This window comes from Apiospora aurea (genome assembly GCF_038362705.1).
Source record: "Apiospora aurea strain CBS 24483 chromosome Unknown utg000002l_segment0_segment0, whole genome shotgun sequence".
Lineage (NCBI taxonomy): Eukaryota > Fungi > Ascomycota > Sordariomycetes > Amphisphaeriales > Apiosporaceae > Apiospora > Apiospora aurea.
In genome coordinates, this window is record NW_027117389.1 from 1,938,894 (window position 1) to 1,960,362 (window position 21,469).

Consider the following 21,469-nt stretch of genomic DNA (forward strand, 5'->3'; position numbering starts at 1 on the left):
GTATTACTAGTAACCCCCCAAAAAGAGGCGTCTTCCATAATGGCGTACGACTATGCGCTCGTGTAAGTTGTTGTCCATCGCATTGCCGCGCCCTTATTTGCTTTCCTTGTGCGTCCCGACTAACGGCATCTCCCTGTAGGCACCTCAAGTACACTATCCCATTGGCCGTGGTGCTCACCCTCATCCAAAAGCCACTGCTCACCAGGCTGGACTTGTACAAGACATTAGCACTTGTCGTCGTCGCCTTCACTGCAACTCTGCCGTGGGATTCCTACCTCATTCGCCATGGAGTCTGGACGTATCCTCCCGAGGCCATCATAGGTCCGAGGCTCTTCGGTGTGCCCGCCGAAGAGCTGTTCTTCTTCGTGATTCAGACATATATCACATCCATGCTCTATATACTGTTGAACAAGCCCGTCCTGCATTCGCAATATCTGACCAACAGGCACGACTCTTCGCCAACAGTACTAGCAGTGCGAGTTTTGGGTCAAATCCTCTTAGGCGCCAGTATCGCGACAGGAGCGTACCTCGTCGCTAAGAGCGGCGAAGGGACGTATCTGGGACTTATTTTGGTCTGGGCTTGTCCATTTGCTCTTCTCACGTGGACCTTCTCTGGATACTTCATCGCTCGACTGCCAACCTTTTGCATCACAGCCCCCATTGTTATTCCTACGCTCTATCTCTGGGTTGTGGACGAGCTGGCACTGGGCCGGGGGACCTGGTCGATCGAGTCAGGGACGAAGCTGAATTTTCGTCTCTTTGGTAGCCTTGAGATTGAAGAGGCCGTCTTTTTCCTCGTCACAAATGCCTTGATCGTCTTTGGCCTGGTCGCCTTCGATCGCGGAATGGCTGTGATCAACACCTTCCCGGGACTCTTCCCCGAAGCGCCCGAGACCCCTTCGCCAAGTTTGCTTCTGAAGGGTATCCTCACCCGCCCGGAACAGTACGATCTGCAACGTGTCCGTGGAATTCGTGAAGCTGTTGCCACCCTGAAACGCAAGAGCCGAAGCTTCTATCTCGCCAGTGCAGTTTTCCCTGGCCGACTACGCATTGATCTGATATTACTGTTGGTAGACACCGCGATCCCTACCAGGCAGTCATGCTAACATTACATTAGGTATTCGTTCTGTCGCGTAGCGGACGACCTGGTTGACGACTCGCCTACCAGGGCGGAAGCACTCGAGTGGATCAACAAGATGACAGGTTACCTTGACCTCGTTTACCCGACGGAGAAGACCATCTCAGCTTCGGATTCCAAAGTGCGGGAGTACATCCGGAGCAACTTTCCCAAGCCAACACAGTCTGCTTTTGAGCTGCTTCCAACCAAACTGATGCCTAGCAACCCGTTTTACGAGCTGTTGGATGGTTTCCGGATGGATCTTGCCTTCAACCAGAATAAGGAGAATGGCCCCCACATGCCGGCTGACTACCCTATCAAGAATGAGGCGGACCTGGAATTATACGCCCACCGGGTTGCGAGTACAGTTGGCGAACTCTGTCTATGGCTTGCTTTCCACCACAACGAAACCAAGCTTTCTCAAGACAAACAAGAGATACTTGCCCTTGCCGCCAGGACCATGGGACACGCGCTGCAGTATGTCAACATTGCCAGGGATATTGCAGTAGACGCCGACATGGACCGAGTTTATCTCCCTACAACGTGGCTGAAAGAGGAGGGTGTGACGCCGCGTGACATTATCAAAGCACCGAGGCAAGCCATTGTTGAGACGCTACGCGAGAGGCTACTTCAACTTGCATTCAAGGAGTATTCGAGGTCCCGATCCAATATGAACATGTTGCCAGCAGACGTACGCGGACCTCTCATTGTGGCGGTGGAAAGCTATATGGAGATTGGACGAGTCCTGCGGGAAAAGAAGGGCGCGTGGTCACCCAAGGATCCCAAGAGAGCGACGGTGCCGCGTTCGAGGAGGATAATGGTGGCCTGGAAGGTGCTTGCCTCCCAATAGCTGTGTACTTTTCGGTGTCAAGATACCCCCCGTTTCCTATCTGCACTTATGACCAAGGGCGTATGGAGTTTTGGCTGCCACCCCCACCCCCCCACCCCCCCACCTATTCTTAGATATAATATAGATTACCTAAAATAGCAACTCTCTTATAACGATATCGCATTCACGAGGCCACGAGCGCAAGGGGTTTGTAGCGATTGCGGGAATAGCTGGGAACGCGGCCGCTCATTTGGTCTTCATTTCCACCATTTCAGCCTTCCGACATCACGGCCGCAAGTGTTTTGAGATGGCCTCAAGCCGCTAAGATTGCAACGCACAGGAGAAGGCTATGTAGATCTGAGTTTTGGCCTGGCTTTTCCATTGTTGGTTCCGTGCTGGACAAGTCGATATATGCGGGCAGGGATAGGCTGGTTGCATTTTGCGCGCGGGCAGCTGGGGTCCAATTTCCCCTTGGATCTTGGCTCGAAATGATGATTCATGAACAAAAACACACGACATCCCCCTCATACCACTCTGCCACTTGCAGTCGGCGTTCGGGAATTCCAACCAGTCCATGTCTCGTTGGGCCGTAAGCGAGCGGTTCGCACTCGTTTTCCTAGGGCGGTGGAGACTGGTTTTCTTACGTGGTACTACTACAGGACCGGTGATGATTCAAGACTTTCTGCACCGGTGCAAGGAGTCTCACATGCAATTCTGTCACTAGTGGATATGTATATGCCCCGTAAGCTGGGTGGTGGCTGGGCTTGACAGACGGCCGAGCAGAAGTCAGTTCCGTCTAGAAGTGTCATACTAGGATAGAACCACTGGCTTGTACATACCTGTCAGATAACTCGGAGTTATTATTAATACAACATACCAGCCAATCACTTCTTACGCCCAAGAGGAATCTGGTAGAACGGCAACGACATCTACTACGCGCACACATACACACACAAACGGGGAAATCGCGGGTGTGCGTGTAAGTCATCTATTGATCTCTAGTTGATCGCCTCCCCAAACTCAAAAAAAGCCTTCCGCCTACTAGTCACTTTCCTTGCGGGAAGGCCGTCCATACAGCCCATTAAGAACTTGTGTTTGTCTTACTATTGCTTCAAATCACGATTTCAGGGGTTCTTCGGTCGCTTCGCTTCACCAGTTCACTGCTTCTATTAACAGCAACAAATGGTTACTTTGGGCGACTATCTTGTGAACCTCACTACGCGCCTCTGCACAGCTGGGTGTCTCTTTCGCAGTCTCATAAATTCCAAATAATCACAATACACCAAACCCAACCCAATCATGTCCAAAACAGGCCAAAAGAAGGCCATAGTCATCGGTAATGAATACTCCCTCCCTGTTAATGGCCTGCAGCAACTGACTCTTGACCACAGGCGCTGGCGCTGGAGGCATTGCTACGGCCGCAAGATTGGCCAAGTCAGGCTTCGCCGTGACTGTACTGGAGAAGAACTCCTTCACCGGCGGACGCTGCTCGCTGATTGACCATGACGGGTACCGCTTTGACCAGGGCCCGTCGCTGCTGCTCCTGCCGAAGCTGTTCCGGGAGGCCTTCTACGACCTCGATACTACGCTCGAGGCCGAGGGGGTCGAGCTGCTGCGTTGCCCAACTAACTACAACGTCTGGTTCTCCGACGGCGAGAACTTCGAGCTGTCGACGGACCTGGCTCGCATGAAGGACCAGATCGAGCGCTGGGAGGGCAAGGACGGCTTCGAGCGCTACCTCGCCTGGCTGCGCGAGGCCCACCAGCACTACGAGCTCAGCGTCTCGGACGTGCTGCACAAGAACTTCACGAGCTGGTGGGACCTCGCGAACCCGTCCTTCGTCTGGACGGGGCTCAAGCTGCACCCGTTGCATAGCATCTGGAACCGCGCCAGCATGTACTTCTGGACCGAGCGCCTGCGCCGCGTCTTCACGTTCGCCACCATGTACATGGGCATGAGCCCCTTTGACGCCCCCGCCACGTATTCGCTGCTCCAGTACACCGAGCTCGCCGAAGGCATCTGGTACCCGCGCGGCGGCTTCCACTCCGTGCTCGCGGCGCTCGCGCGCGTGGCCGAGCGGTTGGGGGTCGAGTTCCGCCTCAACACGGCCGTGTCCGAGGTCCTGACGACGGCGGACGGCCAGACGGCCAACGGCGTGCGCCTGGCGTCGGGCGAGCGCCTGGATGCGGACGTGGTTGTCGTCAACGCGGACCTCGTGTATGCGTACAGCAACCTGTTCCCGCAGACCACGGCATCCAAGAAGTTCGCCGCCTCCCTGCGCGAGCGCGCGGGCTCCTGCTCGTCCATCTCGTTCTACTGGTCCCTCGACCGCAAGATCCCCGAGCTGCAGACCCACAACATCTTCCTCGCGGACGACTTCCGCGAGTCGTTTGACGACATATTCACCAAGCAGTCCCTGCCCGTCGAGCCCAGCTTCTACATCAACGTGCCCAGCCGCATCGACCCTACGGCCGCACCCGACGGCCGCGACGCCGTCATCGCGCTCGTGCCGACGGGCCACCTGCTGAAATCCAAGGGGCACCCGAAATCCGCGACGACGGAGAACGGCATGCTGCGGGACCAGGACTGGCCGGCGCTGGTGGAGCGGGCGCGCAACGCGGTGCTGTCGACCATCGAGGCGCGGACGGGGTGCGCGCCTCTGCAGGGCCTGATCCGGCACGAGATCATCAACGACCCCTTCACGTGGGAGGACAAGTTCAACCTGGACAAGGGCTCGATCCTGGGCCTGAGCCACTCCTTCTTCAACGTGCTCAAGTTCCGGCCGTCGACGCGGGCCGTCGGGCTGGCGAACGCCTACTTTGTGGGCGCGAGCACGCACCCGGGCACGGGCGTGCCCATCGTGCTGGCGGGCGCCAAGATCACGGCCGAGCAGATCCTTGCGGACCGCGGGCTCGTGCCGGGCTGGAAGACGCACCCGGACCAGCTGGTCGACCTGGGGGTGTCGCAGAACCGGAACACCAAGATGCTCGATCGGGTGCGCAGGCCGTTGTTCTGGCCCGCGGTGCTCGTGGCGTTGTTTGCGGCGTGGTTCGCGCTGGCGTTGTATCGCTGGACGCCTCTTATCGCGCTGAGGAGGTAGAGGAAGGTAGAGGGAGGCGAGAGAACGAGACGCAGGGTCTGGAGAGTCTCCCTAGGCTCCTGGCCTTGGCAGTGGGCGGGCTTGTTTAAGCCGTCCCGTTCTCCTGAGATGTGTTGTTACCGGTTATGATATTATGCATGTTATTTCATGTTGTTCCTGGGCTTGGGATGCTTTGGCGTTGTCGGGTGTCGGGTATAGCCACATTTCGGTCATATAATCATCATATAATCAAGCCTTTGCCGTACCAAGATGATGCCAAGCAATGCAACAAGTCCAGAAGGGTTAAGAGACTTGAAGTTGTGTAAGTGTGCCCGTTGGTCGAGAAGCCAATCGTACTCAGAGTATCTTGAGCGGAAGATCCCGTCCGCTTCCGCTCTTCCGTTATGTCCATGAACGTACGGCTTGTGACTGATTAGCGTTCATGTTATACCGGTACGTGGTCGACAGTCGCGCTCCGCCTAGACACAACCAGCAAAGGCATGTTCGCACGAGCAACACTGCAGGTTTACTGCCAGATACTTATCCGTCCTTGGCTTACAAAACTGGCAATCCCGTCAGCTAACATGGCTACATTTTATCCTTTCGCCATCTTTCCCAGAACTTACGTAGTGAACATAGTCTGCTTTACTATACCAGAGGCCGTATAGGTCGAGAGGCTAGCACGACAACATCACTACGCCTCCCGTAATGCATTGCGCGGCTTTGATTGTCACTCCAAGGTCTTGTCATCCTGCAGTGTAACCGGAGTTGCCTGCTCTACCCATAGTTTCGATGGACTGTCACCGCATAACAACGTCTCAGGTTTTTGAGGAGAAACCGGGAAACCCAATGCAGAGCTTCGCAGGCCTTCCTTACTTTTTGCGTTTGTTTGTGTCAATGAAAGTTTGTGTGCAAATGGCAGCCACGCGGGAAGCTGCTTCAGACACTTGACGCCGCGTTTTATATGGATCAGCGTTCGTGGACAGAGCGCCTCTCTTACATACACCCAAGGTCGATTTACGTCGATGGGGCAGGCGTCTCTTGAACACTAGCAGGGGGCTAGGTCGGCAAGGGTAATGTTGAAACAAGACGTTCTGCGAGAGGCCGTGAATCCTGACTTGGCTGGCAGGTCGGAAGCACGAGCGCCCAGACAATGGGAGTGGCATCGGACGGAATCCCAGACACAGGCGACCACGTTGGATCCGTCTCATTGTGTGGGGTGTGGCAATGGACCGACGTCGAACTGTTTCGAGCCATCTCGGTTCCTTTATTAGTGGCTACGTACCGTAAATGGACATTGCCTATTGCTCAGCACTGCGACGGTATATTCTTCTCCCAAAAGAAAAGAAAAGAAAAGAAAAGAACAGGCACCGATTGCATTAGTGGGCGCCGGAGGAAAACCATATGATCCTGTTGCTGTCCGGAGAAAGGGGAGGCTCCATAACCTTAGGTACATGTATGTATTGATGTAGGTATGGACTTATGTAGAACTCACCCCAGGCATCCTCATACCGGGACGTGCATTTATTTATACATGGGCCCATCCCTATCCGCGGTGGTTCTGCAGACATTCAGCTTTCTGCATCTGCGCATTATTGTCCGATGTGTTCTTGGAGCCAGGACTTGGGGCCAGGAACTGAGGAGGTTCAAGATGTTTGGTAGCCGAACCTTGCTGTGCAACGGGCTTGCCAGCCGTTTTTAGCGCCCCGTAATTTTCTGCCTGGGTAAGGCTGGACGTCGGGACGTCGTACCTGGCTGCGCTGCTCCGAATTGTTATTGGCTCGAGGTGCTGTGTGTTCGCATTGCACGAGAGAGGGCGGCATCAATACATCGATGCCCTCCCGTTTCAATCAACGTAGCACTCCAAGTCAATACGAGCAACTGCTGCGAGCTAGAGAGCACACACACACACACACACGCGCGCGCGCACACACACGCACGCACACACATGCACACAGAATAGAAGAGCGGACATCTCCAGCAAACTCGCCGCTGCGGGAAACAATCCAATCCTTGCCGTATGCTGCATGCGTTGTGTGTCGAACCCTCCTAGCGATCCTCGCCAGTGGCATAATTGCACAGCCACGCAACCACTTGATTTCGATCCGCCTCGTCATCAAAGCCCAGAGCAACTCCCAAGCTCTAAACTGAAGCATAGCGGCCGAACAACTTCGAAGCAACGGGATCCTAGCGAAACCCGTCCGTTCCGCATTCCTGCCAGCTGTTTACTTACTTTATCCAACACCCGACGCCCGCATCATGGCCGACTTTAGCCGCCAGTCCCCCGACCTGTCCTCCCCTCCCCTCCAGTCGCAACCAAACAGACCGCCGAGCATGTCGTTTGGGAGCTCGACCGGTCCAGCCGCCGAGAACGAGGCATCTTCTTACCCAGCGAATGGCCCTGCCGCCGCTGCTCCCACAGGAAACACACCCGGCTCCGCCATGCCCGCCGGCGCTGCCACGGCCGGCGCAAAGCCTGACATGCCCGCCCAGGTTCAGGACGTGCTTACCTCAGATGTACGTCAACTGAGACACGGAAGTATCGCCGTATCGCAGTACCTCAGTCGCTAACCATCAGTCGCAGATTGGTGTCTCTACCATGTTAAATCGGCTCAAGCAGAGCATAGCATCCGCAAGGGTTGGTCAAACCATCTGCCACCTCGTCTCTCGCTCTTACTCACAATGTCTCCACATTCTAGGAATTCGCTACGTTCCTGAAGAAACGATCCGATCTCGAAGATGGGCACTCCAAGGGCATGCGAAAGCTATGCAGGATGACACAAGACAACATCCACCAGATGGACCACAGGCAGGGCTCTTTTGCTCATGCGTACGATGAAATGCTCAAGATCCACGACCGAATGGCGGAGAACGGCGCGCAATTCGCCCAGTCATTACACCAGATGCACGAAGACCTGCTAGAAGTCGCCAACATCGCCGAGAAGCATCGCAAGGGCTGGAAACAGAACGGGTTGGCTGCCGAAGCTCGACTACAGGACATCGAATCGGCCATGCGCAAATCCAAGGCTAAATACGACGCCCTTGCGGACGAGTACGAGCGGGTCAAGACCGGCGAAGCGAGGCAAGGAGGCAGGTTCGGCTTCAAGGGCCCCAAGTCGGCCGCCCAGCAGGAGGAGGACCTCTTGCGCAAAACGCAAGCCGCCGACACCGACTACATGACCAAAGTCCAGAACTACCAGGCAGAAAAGGCCACCATGGACACCTCCACAAGGCCGGAGGCCATCACGGCTTTGACCGATTTGGTGCGGGAATGCGACTCGGGCACGACTCTGCAAATGCAGAAATTTGGTAAGCGCAACTCTCCTTCTTTGGCCCCCTTTTCTTTTCTTCAAGGACGTGTAAACTGACCTGCGGCAGCTTCCTTCAACGAGAAACTACTTCTGAGCAATGGCTTAGTAATAAGCCCCCTAAAGCACCAGTCTAGCCTTCCCGGCCACAACAGCCGGAGCTCAAGCATGAAGGAGGTGATTCAAGCCGTCGACAACCACAAGGATCTTGAAGAGTATCTCCTGAGTTTCCACAGCAAATTGCCACCAAAGCCGGCTGAGGCCAAGTATGAGCGCAACCCTGTGCTGAACCCGCAACAAAACATGTCTATGTCGCAGATGCACCAGCAATCCCGACCGCAGTCCCAACACGCAGCTCTACAAATGCCGCCAGTCGGATCCATGGGGTCGCGAACCGGCCCCTTCGATGCCTCGTCCCCCGCGGGAATGCCGTCGCCAAATTATGGCCAACCTCCCTCCATGCCAGCAGCCAGCCAGCACCGCCCAACCTCGCAAACTGGCCATGAGCGAAGCCTCAGCCACGGGGACATGCTGACCCAATCGTCCATGGCCTTCAACCCATCGCCCATGGCCTCTCAGCAGCCGCAAAACAACCGGAACTCGACTCAAGCTGCACCACCCTCTCACGCTAGGTACGGAAATGGCAGTATAAGCCAGTCTGGGCCTCCACAGCTCGGGGCTCTGCCGTTCCAAACCCAACAACCCCCGCAAGGGCAGTCGCCACCTCGTCAGTCCGGTCCGCCGCCCTCCATGCAACCTATGCCACAGCAACAGCAGCCCCCGCCGCCGGCCAGACGTTCAGTCTCACCCCCTGGTGCCCTCACAGGACCTGGATCGGGCGGCATGTCCAAATCGAAACAAGTCTTTGGTGTGACCCTTGATCGGCTGTACGAGCGAGATGGGTTGGCAGTCCCCATGGTTGTGTACCAGTGTATCCAGGCTGTCGATTTATACGGTCTGGCCGTGGAGGGCATCTACAGATTGTCTGGCTCAGCAACACACATCCAAAAGTTGAAGAATGGATTCGACACAGGTTCGTAGCTTTTGGTTGCCCAACATTGTATACCCATGAACTAGTACTGACTAAGACTACCCAGATTCCGACTCTCGGAACCTCGATTTTCGTAACCCGGAGAACTTTTTCCATGATGTGAACAGTGTCGCTGGTCTCCTGAAACAGTTCTGCCGAGATCTGCCCGACCCCCTTTTCACTGCGGAGCATTACGCCGGCTTTGTCGAGGCAGCCAAAGCGGATGACGACATTGTACGCCGAGACAGTCTTCATGCCATCATCAACTCACTGCCCGACCCCAACTACGCAACACTGCGCGCACTTACGCTGCATTTGCACCGGGTAATGGAGAACTCGGGCGTCAACCGAATGAACTCGCAGAACCTGGCTATTGTGTTTGGCCCTACTCTCATGGGCACAGCGCCGGGCGCCAACATTGCGGACGCTGGGTGGCAGGTCAGAGCTGTTGACACGATATTGCAGAACACATACCAGATCTTTGATGAAGATTGAGAAAGCTAGATGGGTGGAGAATGCGACTCTTTACGGAGCAATGGTCGGAGGTCTTGGCCCGATGTAATTTCTAGAGGACTTTTCGAGGAATTGTCATAATGCAGTTCGGGCTTTCTCTCGACGAGCCGTTCCGCGACGGCTAACTGGGTTTTATTGGCACTTCGGCGTCCGAATGCTGGCCAGAAGACCCAAACAAAAGTGGCAGGCCGCCTGGAGAAAGAGGAAGAGTCTATGTGTGGCCGGCATCCTCCCGGGCAAGCAATGCAGCGGTGGGAGATAATAATTCTTTTCTTCTGGAAAAAGGGGGTTCGCGATTCATAGCGTGTGTAATGTATTATTCATCTGTTGGCTTTTGGAACCTACGTGTATCTTAATGAGACATACCTCTCGGTCTATTCTTGCAAACTGATATTTGAATTCGTTTTTTTTCTTCGTCCCCATTTCCGTATTTGTTACGAATGTGTTTGTTCTAGAGTAGCCCACCCCCTTTTTGACGCGAGTGTGATGCTGCGCTGTAAGGCAAAGATGACAGTTGAGAAGATCAGCAATAACGGGGTGGTTGGCCGTGACGGTAAGAAACTATTGGGTATTGTGTCTTACCCCTTTCCGCCAAGTATACGACTCCCAACTGGACATTCCCAGCAAGTCTGCTTTATTTACCAAGGAACGGATGCTCAGTCCATCCTCCAGTAATCGGGATAAGCTGAAGAAACGACATGCCGATAATGTTGTTGGGCAAGCAGCAGTGCAGTGTGCATTTGTGCCAGCTCCCGGCCTGTCCAGTCTGGCGCTGCTTCTCCTGTGGTCCTCGTGCATTGTCCACGTGTTGGGGAAAGGCTCGCCAAAGCGAGACTGTACGAGCTACGTCCATGTGCAATGAGAGGCAGGCCTCCAGCCTTATTGCCGAATGCGATATGGTTCAGGAGGGGCGTGAGGGCAGCTGGTTTACCCGAACAAGGTCGAATAGACTGTATGGCGTGTTTGAGGTAAATACTTCTCGGATAGACCTTTGAGTCCCCGGCCCGTAGAAAGCATGACGGAAATACATGAAAAGGGGTGGATACACTGCTCGTGCTCGAGACAGCCATGTCCTCCAGCATATTGGTATTTTGCTTCCTTTCCCATAGCTGTGTTAACGTGAAATTCTTTTGCATTGGCTTCTTCGTTTAGGCTGTTTTATTTGTACATATTACCAGAAGCCACGTCCTTGGAAAGGGCGCACCCATACACACACGCTCCCTGTCCGTCTGTCTGTCTCGGAAAACCGTTGCTGTTGGTAGAATACGCTCTTCTCTTTCCACGGCATATTGCGATGCAATTCCGGGCCGGATTCCCTCGTGCAGTTGTTCCCATCCTTGATGGCGACTGGCCTCTCCGCGTTGTCCGCCATTATTAGTCCTTTCCATACATGCTTATCCCACCTCTTACGCTGCGGCAGGCGCCGGTGCTCCAGTCGCGGTCCCGCCTGATGTATTGGGCGGTTGCGGCAAGAACATCGGAAGGTAGGTGACACCGAGGGCCATAACTATTGGGCTTTGGTCAGCATCGTCAACATTCGCAATTGTCGCCGCCGAAGGGCCTTGCCGTCTTCTTCGTTCCAAGGATGGGGGTTAGGGGTTAGCCAGAACTTACGCGACATGCCAATGGTGAAGTAGCCAGGGGTGCTGGTGTTCTTGGTCGTATCCTCGCTCTCGCCCAGCCAGTTCTGGATGCTGAAGACTACCGAGACCCTATGTCACGCAACGCACATGTTAGCCTCCTGCGGGTTTTGTTGTTTGTTGTTTGTCTCTTGTCCCTCTCCCTCTTTCTCTGATGTGTGTGCCGAACCACGAACGCCCTTCTGGCGTGCTGGGGTCCTTCCCCGTCCTCGGCCATTTCGGGAAATATATCTGGACAGGTGGCTCGGGGGAAACTGGGGCGGCGCGGCGCGGTTGCAGGCGCATGGGATCGCATCACACATACCATCCAATGTACTTGTTGCGCGTGAAGATGGCGGCCATGGGGAGGGTCGAGGATAGCGTGGAACCGAACTCGACATTGTCGCCGGGCTTGCTGATGGGCTCCTGGTACGGGACGACTGTAGAGAACGAATGCGACGGTTTGTCAGTCCTGATCTGCACTTGCCATTGGCGGCTTGACGCTGGCTGGGCTCTTGCGTGGGCAAGGAATAGACTTACCCAGGTCCGAGCGACGCATATCCTTCTTGTTGACCGACATGATTTGGGCAACGATGACCTGGCTGTTTTGCTGGCTTAGGATGGGGCTTTTTGGCTGATGGTTGATGTCGTCGCTGGTTGTCAATTGCGACATGTACTTTACTTGGTAGGTTGCAAGCTAACCTAACAACAGATCTAGGTATGTGGCTTGAGCTCTCACACTCCCAGGCTCCCGGGGAAGTGTGTGAATGGGCAGGGGCCCCTCTGGACCGCTAGCCCCCTAAAATCCTAAAGCTACAGTACGGTTGTGGGGTTAGCATCTCTCTGGGCCCGGCCCCCAAGGCCCCTTTGGTTATATAAGTGCCCTCTGCTCAACAGGGCCAGCGCTTTCTAGGTAGTCAAGTAGTGTCGGCGTTATTGCTGGTGTTAGCCTATTAGTATCGGGTCAGATTGATTTATCATATATAAAGTGACTGGACAAAAGTTTACGCACTGGCCATTAATAGCCGATTTCCACCACGATTACCATTAACCTTTTTATATCGATAATATAGCTAATTTTAGTAATAAATAGAATAAATATAGGTTTAATTAATTCGCTATTTAAAGTAGTTTAATAATAATTATATTAGCCTTTTATATAATATATTATTTTTATAACGTAGTTTACTACTACGCGACGTATATTATTTAATAACGCACTTTAATTTAATTCTAATATAATTAAATTTTAACGCGTAATATTTTTATAACTATAATATTTAATTAATCTTAAAAAAATCGGATAGTTTTAATAATTTAAACGATATAAAACGAATTAAATTAAATAAGTTAAAGAGTAATAATAAAAGTGTCACGGGTAGTAATTAAATATTAAAATAAGTAGGGCGACGTTAATTTTATTATTATAGTCTCTTAAGTATTAATAACTATATAATAAAAACGTAGTTCGAAAAGTTACGAAATAAAGGATCGAGAGTAAAGGTTTTTAAAAAGGGGCGCTCTTCGAGCGTTCGTGCGTAGCGTTAAGTATAATAGTTAGCCTATTAAAAGCCGAGGGTTTATTTTAATATTTAAAGCCGTAATAGTACCCTTTTTCTTTAAAGCGGAATACTGTCGACGCGAAATAATAAAGTAAGGTTTAAGCGGTTTAGCCGATTTAAATTATAATAGGAGTAGAAAGAACGGGGCGCTTACGTACCGGTTCCGGCTCTACTCCGCCGCCCTATATATATAGAGACTTAGGCCCCCTAAAAATATAAAAGGATAAGCGTTAATTTTATCTTTTCACCACCCCTTACCTATTATTACTACCTAAATTCGTGCACTTTTTATAATTTTAACGTTTTTATAATAATTTACCTAGTAACGATATCGACCTCGAGAAAAAAGGTAAAGCTTTTATAAAACGCGCTTTTTTCGATTTAAACCCGGGTAAAAAAAGCTTTAAAAACGCCCCGAATTTATTATAAGAAAGAGATTCCCTTAAGCTTATAAACGACGTTATAATTAGGGCCTCGAGCATTACGGAATTAAAAGAGCTTCTTTTTAAATCCTTTCGGACACGTTTACGAAAAAAAATAAAAGAGTTTATAGCGAGCCGTACTTCGTTTAAACAGCGTTTTAAAAAACTTAATAACTAGTAACTACGTTTTAGTTACGCGGGGGGATAATAGAAACCTTTTTTCGCCTTTATTACTTTTAAATAGCGATAGCGATACCTTTTCGGTACTTAATAAGCGTAATTAAAGTTTAAATTATTTTAGCGACGACGCGAAGAGGGCTTTATTAATTAACGACTCGAATATAAATTTTAATAAGCCTATTAAATTCCGTTATAAATAATTAAGCTTAATTTTTATACGAGCGTAATAAAAAGGCTGGATTAAAAAGCTAGAAATAATTTACGAAGCGGTATTAAAATTATATCGACATTCGCGCGCGCGTATTTTATACGCCCGTAGTTAAATAACGTTAAAAATAAAACAATAATTCCGGCTTAAAACGGAATTTTTTATAAAAAACGAGGCGAAATAATTACGAAGTAATTAAAAAACCTTTCGAACTTAAACGAAATTAGTAATTCGGAGTTTCGTTAACGAAAATATTATAATTAGTTTATAATTAAAAAAAGCCTATTAGTTTTTACGTTAAAATTTAAGGCAGTTTTATAAATATTTATCGTTTTTAAAAAGCTAGGTATATTTACGTTTTAATAAAAAACGTGTACACTATTTTTTCGAGAAACTCTTTTTATTTTTACGCTAAAATATTATAAGTTATTACGATAACCTTTCGAATCGGCGTAATAATATAGTCGACTTTATAAAACGATAATAAAAAATCCTCCCCGCTTTTATAAAAGACGGAAAACTTTATAGCCGAACTAGGCCGATTTTAAGGAAACGATTCCGAAACGAAAAAAACGCCACCGAGTTTAAAAAAAGAGAGCTTTAAGTAACGTAAAATAAACCCTTTTAAAGCTTAGTAAGATATTATTACCCTGCCGTTTTACCCGGGTAATATACGATTTTTATTTAATAATACCGCGAATCGTTTTAATTTAAACTAGGTTACTTATTATCGATACGGGAAAAAAGGCTACTATATTAATAAGTATATAGCCCCGGATATAGCGCTAGTATAGTATATATCGAGAAATAGCCGCAGGTTTTAAACGGAAAAATACCTTTTTTAATTATTAGTTTAATCGTAGAGGTATTTAAAACTTTACGGACCCCTATTATAATTATTACTTTATTATCGCGCTTTACCCCGGTTTATACGTTTATCGATTTAAATACTTACTTAAAAGTAAATATAGTTAATTATACTTTCGCCGAAAAAGCTAGGTTACCTCGAGCCCTATTCCGCGCAGTATCGATTACGTCGGTTAATAAGCTATATATCCTTACGTATAGCATTTATTAGGTAAAGTTTAATATTATTAATTTCCGAGGGGTAACTTAAAAGGTTCGCCGGCCTTACGTTACGATTAACCGGGACCCTCGATATACCGGCGCCCTCGTTTTTTTATTTTATAGGGCTATATAAACACTACGAATAATACTTAATACAGGATTAAACCGTTAATAGTTTTCTATTAATATAGCGCGGATTTAACTCTTTATACCTCGGGTATTTTACCGCGCCTATAAAAACCGAGCTTAGTATTACGCCGTAATATTTTTAAAAAAGGATATATAAAAAAAAGAAAAAACGTTAAAAATCGTTAATCGTTCTTTTAACGCGCGCTTTCCGTAGTATTTTAACGGACTTACCACTTTTTTAATACGAAAAAATACGATATTCTCCCGTTTAACCGATTAATAAGTTATATTATCGATTTTAAACCGGGCACGAAACCTTATTATAAACCTATTTACTCGTTATTATACTTTAAATTAAAAGCTTTACGCGAATAGCTAAATAAAATAAAAAAGGGAGGGAAAATCCGCGAGTTTTAAAACTTAATCGGGGCCTTTATCCTTTTCGTCTTTAAAAAAGACGGGACGCTGTGGTTATACGTGAATTATAGGGGCTTTAATAAAGTTACGATTAAAAATCGTTACACTTTACCCCTTATTTTAAAGATATTAAATAAAGTCTCGTAATTAAAAATCTTTTTTAAAATCGATTTAAAAAATACGTATTACCGTATTCGTATTAAATTAGAGGATAAGTAAAAAACCGCGTTCCGTACTTAATACAGCTACTACGAGTTCTTAATAATAGCTATAAGCTTTACTAACGCTTTAGCTACGTTTTAACACTATATTTCGCAGTGCCTCGAGGGATTAATCGATACGTATTATATAGTATACCTGGATAATATTTTAATTTATTCTACTAATAAAAAAACCTACGAAAAACACGTATAATAAATCGTTAAAAAATTAATATAAACGGACTTATACGTTAAACGCGTTAAGTATTAATTCTTTTAAAGCTTACTCAAATTTTTAAAGTATCGGATTTTTATAGAAAAAGTATTAATAAACCCGTTACGAATAAATACTATTTAAAAATAGCTTATATTAAACTCCGTTTATAATCTATAAGTTTTTTTAAGCTTTTATAATTTTTACCGGCGATTTATAAAAGAGTATTCGGGAATTACTATCCCTTTAATAAAACTCTTAAAAAAGCGTAACCTTAAAAAGAACGAAAATTTATTCCCGCTAAACAGCGCCGCGGAGTAAACCTTTAAATATTTAAAGTAGTTTTTTTAATTAATTTCATTATTAACCTATTTTAACCTCGAAAAATTAATAAAGTTTAAAATAAACGCTTCCCGGTTCGTAATAACCGAAACCTTTTCTTAAAAAAATAACGGAAAACTTTAACACTTAATCTCTTTTTTTCCAAAAAATTTTCGGGGTTAAAACTAAACTATAAAACTTTAAATTAAAAAATGCTAGCAATCGTTTCGTGCTTTAAATATTAAAAATATTATTTAAAAAAAGCGAAATACGTTATCGAAATATTATCGGATTATAAAAACTTATAAAGCTTTATAAAGAGCGAAAAGTTAAATAGTCGTTAAATACGATAGTATATATATTTAGCTCCTTTTAATTTTACGATTATATACCGGCCGGGAAAAAGTAACCCGGTTAATAGCTTATTAAAACGGTTTAATTATACCGCTAATATAAAAAATAATTTAATATTATTACCGACGTTAAGGCGGAAATTAATAATAAATGCTACATTTTTAAAAGGTAAACTACGGGTATTAACCTAAACGATATACGGAACGCGAAATACGGGGGAACGTATAGTTTTATTATAAGCGATATTTCGGCGAAAAGTAAAAAGGTTCGCTTAAAAAAAGACCCTTTAATAGACTAAATTAATATAAATTTAAAGATTTTTATTATGCGAGTCTAAAAACGGGACGAAGTTTATTAAGAGAGTAAAGCGTAATTCGCGGCCGAGGTTAACCCGAACCGCGATTAATTAATTATAAAAAAAGTTTAATATATTTTAAGGGAAAAGCTTACGTATTAAAATAAATAGCGTTACGAGCGTAATTATTATAAGTTTATTATAACGATTTATTTAGTAATTATTTCGGGCGCGACCGAATAATATAGCTTTTAAAAAAAAGTTTTATTAACTCGAATTACGAAGCGATATAACGGAATATATAAAAAGCTATTCGGTATACCTCGGTTTAAAAGCGAAATACTATCGACCTTATAATAAGTTTACGTCGTTATCGTAGTTAAATCGCCTTAAAAAAGAGTATAATATAAATTTTATTACCGGCTTACCGGAGTTTTTTTATTATAAAAAAACCGTTAACGTTATCCTTATAATAGTGGACTAATATATTAAATTATTCTTCTTTTTCTTAGTAGTAACTTTTATTAACGCCGTAAAGCTAGCCTAACTTTTCTACGAAAAAATAAAGTGTTAATTCGAGAGCTTAAAAAGGCTGCTTTTAAACCGGGGAGCTATTTTTATTAACGCTTTTTAATTCGAGCTAAATTACGAGAATAAAATAAAATTAAAATATTCGATAACGTTTTACTTATAAACCGACGAATAAATAAAGCGTATAAACTAAGTTATCGAAATTTATTTACGCTATTACGTAACGGAACAATTAAAGTTATAGCCGAACTTATTACACATTACCTTTTTCGTAATTAATTTAATTATTAATTTATCGATAAGCCTCTCTTTTTTCGAGGTAACCTACGGTTACCAGCCGGATTTCCGAATGTTTATCGAGGATGACTCTTTCCCGAAAAGGGCCCCTACGGTAAAAGACCGGCTATTAAAACTATAGGAGCTACGGGCGGAAATAAAAGAGAGATAGCGAAAAGCGACCGAAAAATAAACGAAGTATTATAACTCTTACTATAAGCCGTTAACCTTAAACGTAAACTAAATAGTAGGCTTATTTATTAAAAACTTAAAGGTTTAAAACCGGAAATTAGCCCTTAAATTCGTTAAACCTTTTAAGGTTTTAAAGCGTATCGGAACCCTTGCTTATTAATTAGCCCTACCCGAGAAATACGCCCGGTTTTACAACGTCTTCCCTATTTAATTATTAAAGCTATAAACGGCGAGGGCTAATAAAACGCTTCTAATACCGGAATTAAAGGCCGACGAAAAGTAAAAAGTAAAGAAAGTACGAAATAAAATAAAATAGGAAAACTAAGTATACTACCTAATAAAATAAAAAGGTTAGCCGTCCGAATATAATTAATAAAAGCCGGCCGAAAACCTAAAAAACGCGCCGGCGAAGGTCGCGCAATACGAAAAAAGGGTACACGTCAATTAATTAACCACGAAAAAAAAACAAGCCTAAAAAAAAGTTATAATAAAAGGCCGAAACGATTTAAAAACTTTAATAAGTTATTAATTAATAATTATAAAAATACGGCCGAAACCGGGCCCCGATAAAAATCGAACCCACTCGTTTAAACGGTAATTATATTTACACCTTTTTAATAGACTACAAGGTTTTATATTACGCCGATTAAATTATATACTTAATAAAAAAAAACGCGGCCGAAATAAAAACAAAACTTTCGTTTAAAAAACTAAACCTACGGGTTTTAAATAATTTTCGAGATAATCGGCCTATTTATTAACGATATTATCGCTAATACGGGCGAAAAAAGCGGCGATACGTTCCTGAATAAAGCCGAAGGCTATATATTAAATAGCGAAACTACGGTCGCGGGGTAATAAACGAAGCTAAACGAAAACCTCGATAATTATAAACTCGTCGATAGTTTAAAAAAACGTTAACGAAATTACGTAATATAAAAAGAAATCCCTAAATTTATAACGTTAAGGGTATTAAACTAAAAACGTTTACGTAAAACATTTTCGCGGGCGAGGCACTTTTAATAATAATCGATTAAGCTTTTTTATTTAAGATAAATTCGTTAAGCACCCGCGGTAGTTATAAAAAAAATAACCGAGAGTTTTTATTTATTTTAACGGTTTTTTTCGAGCCGTTAATATTAAATTCGGCTTTATAAACCTCGATTATACGGGTAAAAATAACGATAAAACGACAGAGAATGCTGCTCGCCTCGCGGCGAAGGGCTAAAGGGAAAACGTATTTATCGGCGTTATTTACTTTTTAAAAATACTCGGTTAAACTCGAGAAAATGGTACCGATAATATTAAAATCGCCTATAAAAACGCCGAGAACCTATTATAAAGCGTTAACGAAATACTACCGATATTAAAAAAACTACGCGTATTTATAGCTTTGTAAATTCTATTACCGCTAATATAATTAAGCTTTAAATATGCTTAATTATATAATAAAAAGCGCGGGTTATTAAAAACGTAATTAAACTCCGGTAACTCGCCCTCGAAAAGTTTATAATTAACCGCTTAAAACGAAACGTATAAATAATAAACCTAATCGGCCGCGATAATAATAAAAACGCCGTTATAATTACTTAATAAATTAGTTCGGTAACGAATAGTAGCTACAATAAGTAAAGGGGTATTAAAAAGGTTACGATAAAGTGACGGGCGCGAAAATATTAAGATACGGAAAAAAACTATAATATTAATAATTATAAAAAAAAGTTATAATCGGCGTTATAAAAAGGATATTAAGCGTAGGTTTAATAACCTTATAAATTTATTTATATTTCGAGGGGCACTTTAAATATAGGCGCCTCGGCGCTCGCGCTCCTTATTTATTTCTTATTTACCTTTTACTTTTACTTTATTATTTTATAACTTACCACGGAACTCTTTATTAATTAAACTCTTATCGGGATAAATAGACCGCGTAAACAAAGCCGCCTACGTAATCGGGACGTTTACTTAAAAAAGGGAATAATTATAATAAAAGCAGAAAAAACGGGGCGCTTACGTACCGATTCCGGCTCTACTCCGCCGCCTTATATATATAAAAACTTAAACCCTTTAAAAATATAAAAGGATAAACGTTAGCTTTATTTTTTCATTACCCTTTACCTATTATTACCACTTAAATTCGTGCACCTTTTATATAAATAATATAATACTTAATTAGTTTAAGTAAATAATCTCCGGCGTAACTTTTAATTAAGCGGTAAATTTTTTAGTTTAATTTAAATAAATTTAAGTTTATTCGGGTAACGGTAATAATAATTCGTTACGATCTCGGTATAATTTTTTAAATATACGGTAAATTCCTCGGTTAGTTTATTATATCCCGTTTATTTAACGGTATACTTTAAACGGGGGCGGTTATCGCGGTCTTAGTAATTTTAACGGGAGTCCAGGATTTTTTTAATATTCTATTCTTCGATACCTTTTATTTCTATAAGTAAGGGAAGGTTTTATCGTTATTTAAGTAAAGGGTTCTCGGCGACGGGCCTTAATAAGTTAACGTAGAACACGGAGTAAATCTTTATCGAAATAAGCAATTTTAAACGGTACGCGTATAAGTTAACGACCTTTTTAATTATAAATAGCCCTAAGTTTTTTTAGTCTAGTTTTTTTTATAAGCGAAGCGTTCGTATATTACGAGCATCGAGCTATACTCTTTAATTAGCTAAAAATCGGCGGGCGGGCTTACGTTTACGGTTTACGTATTTTTTTATCGGTTTTAAGTTAAGCGGATTTCGGCTTAAAAATACTTATATATTTTTTTATTCGGCGGGCGAGGTTTTTAGCGTTTTTCGCGGCGATTTTATTACTTAATACGGTAGGTTTAAAATTAAAACGCGGATAAAACCCGTAGTTTATAAAAAAAGGCGTCGTACTTATACTTTTATTAATCGTATTATTAATCGCGAACTCGGTTAACGGTAACTATTTTACTTAATCGTTTTATAAATATAATACTTAATCTCGTAAGTATTATTTTAAAAACGCGTTAACGATTTTTATTTACTCGTTAATTTTAAAGTAATAAATAATAAATAAGCGGGATTTTATTTTTAAGCGGCGAATTAAGTGTTTCTAAAAATCGGAAACGAATTAAGGGCCTCGGTTCGATACGATTATTTTTAAGAGTTCGTAAAGCTTTTATACGTATTTCGTATATAAACAGGCGACTTTTTCGGAGTTATAAGTACCCTTATAGTATATAAAGTATTTTATTTTAATTAAGCGGTCGATTACGATTAGAATAGCGTCGTAGTTTTCGCTTTTTAATAGGTGAGTAATAAAATTTATCGATAAGTTTTATTAAGCTTTTTAAGGGACGAGGAGGGGTCTTAATACCTTTTAGCGGGGTTCGCGAGAACTAGTAATTTTTTTATAAGTGTAATAGTTTTTAACCCAGGTTTCGATATATATTAATATATTAAGTTAATAATAATCTCGGGATAGCGTTTCGTAAATATATAAACGTTTTATATATTCGGTTACGGGGAAGGCGTAATATATTTTTAAAAGTTTTACGTATAATTTCGGTAAGTTAAAAACGTATAGTTTTCTTTAATAAAATAAATATTAACCTTTTATTTCGTATT

General features: G+C 44.5%; 4 protein-coding genes across 4 annotated transcripts; 3 read left to right on the forward strand and 1 right to left on the reverse strand.

Moving 5' to 3' along the window:
- Window positions 1–39: 39 nt before the first annotated feature.
- Window positions 40–1,967, forward strand: PG986_002997 (uncharacterized protein; the record flags this gene model as incomplete). Its single annotated transcript, XM_066839219.1, has 3 exons — window positions 40–62; window positions 140–1,066; window positions 1,118–1,967. The coding sequence occupies 3 exons, from the start codon at window positions 40–42 to the stop codon at window positions 1,965–1,967; spliced, it is 1,800 nt and encodes a 599-aa protein (XP_066704283.1).
- A 1,278-nt stretch (window positions 1,968–3,245) lies between these two features.
- On the forward strand, window positions 3,246–5,046 carry PG986_002998 (FAD/NAD(P)-binding protein; the record flags this gene model as incomplete). Its single annotated transcript, XM_066839220.1, has 2 exons — window positions 3,246–3,282; window positions 3,338–5,046. 2 exons carry the CDS (start codon window positions 3,246–3,248, stop codon window positions 5,044–5,046), a joined length of 1,746 nt encoding a protein of 581 aa, XP_066704284.1.
- A 2,238-nt stretch (window positions 5,047–7,284) lies between these two features.
- PG986_002999 (uncharacterized protein) lies at window positions 7,285–9,858 on the forward strand (the record flags this gene model as incomplete). The annotated part of the gene is made up of 5 exons (XM_066839221.1): window positions 7,285–7,542; window positions 7,610–7,663; window positions 7,725–8,334; window positions 8,404–9,366; window positions 9,431–9,858. The coding sequence occupies 5 exons, from the start codon at window positions 7,285–7,287 to the stop codon at window positions 9,856–9,858; spliced, it is 2,313 nt and encodes a 770-aa protein (XP_066704285.1).
- Window positions 9,859–11,282: 1,424 nt separating this feature from the next.
- PG986_003000 (uncharacterized protein) lies at window positions 11,283–12,075 on the reverse strand (the record flags this gene model as incomplete). The annotated part of the gene is made up of 4 exons (XM_066839222.1): window positions 11,283–11,383; window positions 11,491–11,588; window positions 11,821–11,935; window positions 12,036–12,075. 4 exons carry the CDS (start codon window positions 12,073–12,075, stop codon window positions 11,283–11,285), a joined length of 354 nt encoding a protein of 117 aa, XP_066704286.1.
- Window positions 12,076–21,469: the final 9,394 nt, after the last annotated feature.